The following is a 9,775-nucleotide window of genomic DNA, read 5'->3' on the forward strand; positions in this document are numbered from 1 at the left end:
TATAAAGGTCAAACCAAGGTCAAAATCAACCTGTTTTATCACTCTAGGGCTTGCTGTATGGGATCGTTTCTGGTGCTCATTTCGAATTTATTGATAGCACGAACCGCATTATGCATCTTCCATTGACTCGTTAGAGGTCAGAATAGGTTACTGAGCTAAGATGGCCCAGGTCGACATTTTGATGTTATGAACTTACTACCTGGTGTAATCTTTGTTGCTTTTTCAAATCCAAGGCTCAGAGCAGCTTTGTATGACTGTGGTCACCAAAACCTTCAAAAGATCAAACAAGGTCACTGACCTTGAATGAGCTTGTGACATTTTGCTTAGAAACAGTTATCCAGGTTCTGGGGGCACTTTGGTTGGAAACCAGCCTGGAGTTTGACCTTGGTTTACTTTATTTGACCCGAAGGTCATGACCTAGGGAGCTCAAACTTTGACCTAACTCAGTTCACGCGCAGGTCAACACACCCTGTAAATTTGGTGTCTCTAGCTTTCTTAATTCCCGAGATCTCAGGAGGGGTTAAATTGACCCCGCGCCCGAGCGGAGGGCATTTAGCCGGCCACCCGGGCGCGTGCTCATTTCATGACAGCAACCCTCTGAAGATTTGCAGTACGAGCAGTTTAACATCCAGGAATTCCGTATACCAAATGCCATGTCATTGGGATGAGGAAAATCAGAATTAAAAGGGTTACAAGGACCCCTTCCCACTGGCATGCGGATGGCCGGGTGGAGACCAATGAGATGGTCAATTCGCATTTTGAATGAGGATAGATCCTAGTACGTTCGCTACGCAGTCGCATGGTTCACTCGTGGCACACATGGCCCATGCGTTTACGCATTCTCCCCGGTCATGAGTAGCTGTTGAACGCCCTACAAAGGCGCTGCGTTTTATGAGCATGACCATGCGCCTGTCCCACCTTGCACCAGGTGGAACGCAAGCTGTGCCGCCGTACACCTTGCATCCTCATGCTTCAAAAGTTGAAGCATCGCGGCAACCTATAAATCCTTTCAGGCGTCCGTGTCTGGCACAATAGTGCACATCATGACATTGATCGAGCGTTCCGAGTTCCTTATACAGGCGGGGACTGTGGTGCTCAGTAACAGTGTGGCATGGCTTGCAGCTCTTTACTGCATGTTATTCAGTACAAAGCTGTACTCTATGCTCTGACTTGTAGCGAACAATTTTCAGAACATCATGCTCAGATTCAGTCCGGACCATCGATGAGTTTGGTTTGCTCAGTTCGGCTATCGTCGTAATATTCATGTAAACTTTTTGCCTTGTTTGCATCGTTTGGTACTTGCTTCTAATGAAACGAAGGGCATAAAGCAGGTCACCTTATATTGACAACAGGCAATATCGAACATTGACAACTGACATATTCGTAAGCAATAAAAACGACCACATAGAAGTCTACTTCTTCTTTCGCTTTTTAACCCTTCTTCTTTCTTCCCTTCTTTGACTTCTTTTTAGACCTTTGCTCCTTTTCTTTCTTTTAGCCTTTTTTTCTTTTCTTGCCTTTCTTCTTCTTCTTCTTCCCTTTCTTTGTTTCTTCTCTTTCTTCCCCTTCTTCTTAGTTTTCTTTCCTTTCTTGTCCTTCTTTTTCTTCTTTTTCTTCTTTCCTCCCTTCTTTCTTACTTCTGTCTTTCTTCTTTCTTTACTCTTCTTTTCTTCCTTATGCCTTCTTCTTTTTCTTCTTCTTCTTGCTCTTCTTGTCCTCCTTGTCGCCTTTGCTTTTCTTTTCCTTGCCAACCTTATCTTTCTTTTTCTTATGTTTTTCTTTTCTTCCATCATCACTGCCGCCATCATCCCCCACCATCATCGTCGCCCCCACCGCCACGATTTCCTCCTCCTCCCCCTCCCCCTCCTCTCCCCTCCTCCCACCCATACCGCCGAAGGCACTGGCAAAGTCGCCAAATCCTGACGAGTCCTCGCCGTAACCAGTGCTTGTCATCCGTCTCCGAGAAGTCGTCGTCTCCGCCGTCGTCATCATCAGTCCAGGACGGCGAAGACGACCCACGCGACCGGCGCTCTCTTCGCGGGCGGCCTCCCTCCTCTTCCTCGTCCTCGCTGGATTGCTCCAGTTCCTCTTCGTAGAATGCGGCATCCTGCGCGGACATCACAAGAGTTGTTGAGCAAAGCTCTAGGCGCGTTCTCAAACCTGGAAACCTACTTGCGAGAATAATCGCAAGACCGCACCCAAGGTTCAACGTTGGCAAGCCTGTGCGTGAATAGCGCATTTCGTATTTTGTCTCGAACTGGCCCTCGCTAAATGAACGCCGAGTGGAGAAGCAGAAGCCAGTATAAACTCACTGGATCCTCAGTGGGACGCTAATGCCAAGGGCAACAAGCCTCTGTCTTACCGGAGGCTCAATGTCTGGAGCTGGGCCGCTTGAGCACGGCCACTTCTTCATGATGTACCCCGGTGCCATCATTTTCGGATTTCCCCAGTTGTAGGCCAAGTCCATTGATGTTTGGAGCCATCTTGCCATCATAAGCATGATGAGCTGAGTGGAAAACATTCCCGGCGCGTAAAATACGTTGAATACATATGCAATACAGGCGCCAGCTGATGGTAGTTAGGCCGTATGCCGGCAGTCATTAGCTGCGCAGTTCTGCTTCGTTACTCGTCCAGAGCTCTCCAGCGATGCTGGGATATGCGTTACCAGAGCAATCAATGAAGTCGTCTGCTTTCCTTTGCACGCGTCATTCGGCATCAAGCGTAATGATACAAATGGATGGTGATGACGTATTTTGCTGTGGCTCCTTGAACAGTTTGAATACTCTGTCTTAGACCGACATAACATCAGAGTCAGATATGTTAGGCATCAACATAATAACCATTTAAATCTTTTCAGCCCTCGCGAGACTTAACTATTATTGTTCTGTTTCCAGTGGTCTTAATGTATGACGATGACTTGTGATGAGCAGACGAAGGAGAAGTGGGGCTAGGCGCTGCGTATTATAAGACGTTGAAATCAATGTCGTCATGCCCCAGGCCCGCATGCATTGCGTGCAAGCATAAACCACCGTAAAATATTCAAGCACATGTGCAACACGCTCAGCGTAGCATCACAATGAATACGGTGAATGGTTTAATCACCGATAACATTGAGAGCTGCAAAGGAGAAGAAAGCTGTGATGTTATCTTCACGCTTCTCGCTCGCCACTCAGGACGCAGTGGTTATGTTGCAGGTTCACAAATTGATCCTGCAATATACCCCTTTTAACGTCACGGCCCACGTTGCACCAACGCTGCATGAATCGACTTGGCTTGCCATGCCAAACGATCAGATCGGCACATCATGCCATGTATGCCATAGTCATGCATGTCATGTATGCCAAACGCCAAGCATACATTTCATGCGTGCTTCGCTCAATATCTTTATTCGTATCCAGTGATGAATACGTGCAGCTACATAATCAAACGAAGTCCGTACATTCATGCCGCTCACATAAGAAGTACGTTTGTCCGCTTAAAAATCATTTGATGAGCTCGTCCGGAGTGGTGGAGCAAAGCCGTACCTGAAAGACCCATATGGTGAGCAATGTGGTCATGCCCATGCCGATGACCCAGAAGACGGTCTTGGAGAGGGCAACGCCGCAGCCCTGGCGGTGGAAGATCTTCTCCTGCAGAGCCTGCCGGCTCATCCTGGCCGGGCGGTACCACCCGTCCAGCTTGACCACGGCGTCCTCCAGGTTCAGCTTCGGCAACAACACGTCCAGCTTACTCTCGAACGGGGAGTCAGTTTTGGCTGCTCCGATGGGGCCCTGGCCGCGAAGGCTCATACCGTGGAGGTTGAACTTTCGGAAGCCCTTCGCAAACGCCTTCGAGTACGCTTTCGCGGGCTTTGGGGCTTTTTCCTACGCCTTTTTGGTGCCTGGGGGAGTTTTTTCTTATCTGTCGTTTTCACTCCCCGATCTGGACTTCTCCGGCTCCGCGCACGGTTCATCGCTCTAATAAAGGTCATCTTTTTCGCAGCGGGATATGCATTCCTTATTGACGCTGTTTCTAATGCTTCTAACGGCAGTGTCCTACGTTTTCTTTTGCCGCGAACACTTGTTCGGTCTGATGAATATCTGGCATGATGCAGCGTGCCATCTGTTTGATGCCTTGTGAAATGCATTTCCTCATTTGCTCTGCTGGCCCGCTGTCTTATTAGCATGCTATCTCCCCTTGTTTCCCGCACATTTCTTCGTCCTCGGACAGAGCTCGAGTGTGGAATGAACTCCCAAATTGTGTCACAGACCATCAGAATGCTTGCATTGCAGCAGCTCCAAGGCGCCCACGGAAAAATCAGCTCCCCTTCCGGATTTCGATATGAGCTGCAGCATGATGGAAAGTCTGAGATCAGTGCTTGCTGTACAGGGTTATTGAATCGATTTTACATATATCTGAACAAAGGCGCATATGTGCATTCTTCAGGCTCACCAGCAAGCGTGTTAGACTGCTTGGCAATGCGGCAACTGTTCCGTGATTGCTCTGCAGACATTTCCAGACAGCACGAAACGACCCGGGGGTCTGCGGTTTTCAGCAGCAATTCGAAGGCTACCACCCGCCTGCCCAGGGCTATCCAGGCACGTGTTGGTGCTGACGGCCTGGGAGTGTTCTGTACCGTTTGAATCAGACCGGTTAGTTGACTGATTCCGAATATATGTAAGAGAGTGGGAGGGAACAAATAAAAGGTGGCAAATGTCTCTCAAAATGCGCGGTTAAAATGTTCTAGCGGAACGTGAAAATTACTCATATAACTGCTGACCCATCAAAGGGTGTGACCTGTGACAGGTCAAATCAAGCCAAGAGGGTAGCTTGGGTTATGGGTCATTAGGATCACATAAACTAGTGCATGAGGCCCGCAGCAGCTATTTCGAGAACAAAACATGACGCACGAACAATACTGAGCGGCGTTTAAATGCATTATCTATCCTTAATATGACCAATACCAACTCAAATAGGGTGGGGCTGAACAAATGTGACTAAACATCACCTTGGAAGAGTTGATGCACAGCCGCATTTTGTACGATGGCATCAGCAGGCATATCAAGGAATGATCATAAGATAGCTCAGTAACATAAAGAACGTTATTAAAGGAAAGTGCTTTGGAAAGAAGACGCCGTCGGTAAACCCACGTGTACTCAACCATGAACGCCGTGGTCATCAACCATCATCATCATCAACCGTGGTCATCAACCATCGTGGCCCTGAATGAGAAGTCCGAACCACATGACCAAAAAAGAGGCAATCAATCACGGCCTGTAACAAAAATAATTTCAGGCACACAGCAAGACATCGCAAATGCCTTAAACTCTGTTCTTATTTAGCATCATCCTGTTAATGGTTTACTCTAGGGGTTTAGGAGTCTTCCAAACCTACTTCAGAGATGGGACCATGAGGCCTCCTTATCTGACGAAGGTTAGCAAGGTTCGTGCTGTCGCAGTGTCTGGAAGGCAAGTAAGCTGCATGACCAGCCATCAAATATCGACTCTCAAGATGACTGAAGTCGTCCACAGTCCACCGCCGGCAAAGCCGCGACCATTCCAGCTGAATGCCTGCACTTGGCCGTCGCTGACCTTTTGGTGAACGTTCTGCTGGGCTTGACGTCGTCCATATTGACCCAACTGATGCGCGTCCAGTCATCGAATCCCTTAGCTCCGCAGCACTGGTGCCCTACCTGCAGCCGGTCCAGCTGGGCCTTCGTCTCCAAATCGAGCTGTCCGACAGTGACAGTCCGTAAAACATCGTTCATTGCTGGGTAGGCCGTCGGCGATTGCAGCTCGAGCCCAATTCTTATTGACATGTCAAATGGGCTGTTGACGTTTTATTGAACACTGAAGTTCACAGGCACGTGCGAGCGTTCGACGCTGCTAAAAGAGTCGGAGGTTCCGCGCAATTGCAAGTCCACGGGCCACTAACTCCACAGTTTGCGTGATCAGACGCCGAACCAAATTCAAAATAATTAATGCGGGTTATCATATAACATAAAGTCTCAGACAATATGACAATTGTTGAAACCTACACGCGTCTCGTGCACTGCCAAGGTTGCTGTTTTTGTCGCGAGCATGTTATTGTGCTAGCTGGATTTCATTCCGGCATTGAACCAGGTGTGTCGGATTGGTTCACATCAGCAACATGTCATGCATGGGATAGCCGTCTTTTAAGCAGTTAAAACTATTTCAAATGTCTAAATAACGCCACGCGACTTGCGCCACCGGTGATGACAAGGGATAAGCACTTTGACGCACCACGTTAAGTAATCTGACGTAGTGGTATGAGCACTTCATCAGGGGAGTGCCTTGAAGAGAGGGATACAGTCCCCAGGGAGCCAAAAAGAAGGCTGATTTTTTATCTCCTGGATTCCCTGTCCCACGCACCTAGCTACAGACGTCCCCGGTCTGGGGGCCCACGCAGTCGCATAACACCAATCCCGGCCATCCGATCCCCCCCTCCCTGCTGCCACGCATCCATCACAAGCGGCAGCGGTGGGCGTGGTCATTGTTTTGATTGCATTGATTGAGCGGTCATCATTGACCGCTCTTCGTCGCCGTACCTTGTATCGGACAGCTGCTTCGTTGAAGCCGGCCACGAACGCCGTCTCGATGAGCCCCTTGTGGATGGCGCACAGGATAAGAGCCGAAACGGGAACAAACGAGACGAGCAGTGCAGCAATCAGCCAGAAGAGGAAGCAGGCGTGGAACCGGTCTCTGGGGCAGCCGTCCACTTCTGTCAGCCAAGGATCGGCGGCTGCGGCGTGCTCGTCAGCACGCTACCACGTCGGGACAGTTGTCGGTAGAGGACGCTCATTGGTGCATTTGTTGGCATTGGTGCGTGCGTTCGGTTTCTCCAATGTGCCGAATGTACATCAGGTCATGTGAACTCCTTATGAATATCTTAAGAGTACTTTGAGGTATCCTTACCTTGTTTTCCAGTTGCCGCAGTCATAGCAAATTTTGGCGCCTGGGGCGTGAAAAATGATGAGGGTTGCCGAAATGCTCAGCATCATATGGAACAGCACATCGGGATTATAGTTCTTGAGAAGTTGTGCCTTGCCCCCGAGCTCCACCCGGATGTAGATTCCGAGAAACAGGACGACGTGTGCCATACCTTATGCACCAAGAGAACATAAATAAGACGCTGTAGTCTGTGGCCGATAAATCGGCTCACTACGGAACTTGAACGCGTTTTGCATTATGCTGTCATAGTACGCACATTTCAATAGATGCCTATTGCTCGTTTGGTATGCTCATGAACCTGTATAACTATTTTTTACAGACCTGTGTTAGCTTGAACCTGTGCAAACGTGTTTTCGGCAGTATTACTGAACATAGCTGGGCGGATTAGGAGCTGGAATTATGTCGTGACACAATATTCTACGATTTACAATAATCCATCTTTCATAGCATACAGAGGCCCATATAACGGTTTTGCCGTATTCCTTGACATGACGCGTTTTTAACCAGCTTGAGACAATACTCGACTGACTACAGCCACCGAACTTGTTGAATCATACCTGCGATGATGCAATTCACCGTCATCAATGCAATTCCGAGGGTGCCTCTTGACCTTTCCCTCAAAGGTATCTGACATACCGGCATCGTGCTTTCGTTCAATTAAACCAAGGCATGCATGTTGATTGTGCGCACCGAACGGCAGTCTACTTCTACACCAATGACGCTTTTTGTCGTCACGTCTCGATATCAAAATACTAAATTCAGAAGACACTGCTGCATCAAACATGCCCTGAAAAACGTCAGCGTGGTGCTTGGTTTGACCTGACTGACGACAGAGCAGCCATTCTTGCGCACTGCCCCGAAGTCACATTGCGACATAGTTGGTTCATAGATCTCGATCACAAACGAGAACGCGGCGCGCAGGACTGCATCTTTTACATCAAACGCAAACATTACATTAACTAAATTAAGGTTAACATAACTAGCTATAGCGCTAGCGGAGCTGGGCGTTCGCCTGAACATGTGATCTGTAAACTTTGATGAGATGTTCGGCTGTGTTTTTGTTTTATTACCACGTGGAGGTTTGCAGAGATGCTCTCCCAATTATGAACAAACTTAAGTCCAATGCAATTTTCTTTCAAATGGAAACGATCCAATGATGTGAATATGCAGAGTTAACAGTCAAGCAGATGATAAATAGATCATCTGTCACCGGGCACCAATTTTTGAACACGAAAAGGCAAATGGCTTAATCAAAGCAGCCAGGTGAATAAAGGACTCTAGTAACGTAGCATATTGTGACATATGATTTCATGAGATCTTAGAATATGACGAATCCAGATGAACTCCGGTGAATATTACCTCCAATGTTTAAGTTGTGTGTTATTTCTTATTATGTTTTCATATAACGTGTGAAGAAGCTTAAAAGACTACACATCTAATTTCATCAGTTCATAAACATACTGAATTCTAAAGTAGCGACTTGTTGCTACTATAAAACAATTGAACTCAAAGCTAAGATAACTGAGACACCGTTGATGCAAAAATAACATGTTTTCATTGTTAAAGCACATCGTTAAGTGAAACCAGTTCTGGAGGCCTTAACCACTGATGTCATTATTCGGCACCCTGAACAACTAGTGTTAAATACACATTAATGACGCAATTTTCGTCACACCAGGGAATATTTTTGATTCTTTGCCTCCTTGATAGCTGTGGACAGACATCGGCATAAGCGCGTCTGCCGTAGAAGTTTTTGCAATACTTTTCTGCTGTCATTTGCTGTCTTATCGTACAGCATGATGATACAACAATATTAAAGGCAAGTACACGTGGTCGTTTTAGGCTAAGTTAGGTCAAACGCCCAGGTTTTGGCCCACCACGAACTATCTCAAGATATCCTACCTGTCATTAGCGAACATTGACGCAGGTTGCCCGGCCGAAGGTACTAGAGCGAGTGCTTTTCATCAAGTCGGGCCTTGGTGGCGACAGAACTCGGTGCCTGTACCTAAACTGCTTGGTGGTGTTATGGGTGTCTAATAACAAACGTGGCCTAGGAAACTAACTAGTAAATATTTACTGATAACGGTTTGAAGTATTGACGTATACTGGTAGAAGGAGCCGTGCTTTTCCTTGGGACAGGTCCGTGCACCACAAAGAGTTGGGATCAGCTTGACACTTTGTAGAGTCCTCCTGTAATCTCACGAACCAAGGATGACATGACAATGTGAAAAGAGGTATTCAACAGCTCTTGAAAAAATCGATCAGGTGGACACTAATGGAGATCGACACCAGCAATCTACGACATGTCATGCTAGGCTAAAAGATAAAAGTGTGTATTGTATTGTCTCGCTCGACTTTCCGAATAACTAATACAGTCCAGTGAATGCTAAGGACATGGTTAGCAAGGCCATGCCAGGCCGTAAGATACATGTGCATGTCGAACTCGCATGACACGAACAGCCAAATCTAGTTACAAAGATAAAACTTTGACCTACCTCGACCCTGAATAGGCTGACCCTGCCAAAGTCATTATGACGATACAATTGCACTTCATCGTAATGCAGATTTTCTACAACTGCCTTGTAGTGCTCCCATTATGAGTGTATGTTATAGATATCAAAGTGAAACTAGGATTCTGTCTGACTTCATTTAGCCAGGCTTCCTTTGCGTTATCTGTACCTAAAGATGTTTTCCAATAGAAATGGAAATCTTTTACCTTTAAAACTCAAAAGTGATTTTTTGTGCCATTCAGTCTTTTCCGACGATGAGAAAGGATCTCGAAACGTTAGATTGTACAGAGTGACGAATATATTAGCAATTTAAGT

General features: G+C 47.0%; 1 protein-coding gene across 1 annotated transcript; it reads right to left on the bottom strand.

Annotated features, from left to right (window-relative positions):
• Positions 1-2,420: 2,420 nt before the first annotated feature.
• Positions 2,421-7,919, bottom strand: LOC119111413 (photoreceptor outer segment membrane glycoprotein 2). Its single transcript, XM_037235228.1, has 5 exons — positions 7,508-7,919; positions 6,915-7,101; positions 6,548-6,701; positions 5,571-5,710; positions 2,421-2,506 (listed from the first exon to the last, which is right to left on the bottom strand). The coding sequence occupies exons 1-5, from the start codon at positions 7,590-7,592 to the stop codon at positions 2,491-2,493; spliced, it is 582 nt and encodes a 193-aa protein (XP_037091123.1). The 5' UTR covers positions 7,593-7,919; the 3' UTR covers positions 2,421-2,490.
• Between the last annotated feature and the right edge of the window lie 1,856 nt (positions 7,920-9,775).

This window comes from Pollicipes pollicipes, unplaced genomic scaffold (assembly GCF_011947565.3).
Source record: "Pollicipes pollicipes isolate AB1234 unplaced genomic scaffold, Ppol_2.1 Scaffold_2555;HRSCAF=2994_pilon_pilon_pilon, whole genome shotgun sequence".
NCBI classification, from domain to species: domain Eukaryota; kingdom Metazoa; phylum Arthropoda; class Thecostraca; order Pollicipedomorpha; family Pollicipedidae; genus Pollicipes; species Pollicipes pollicipes.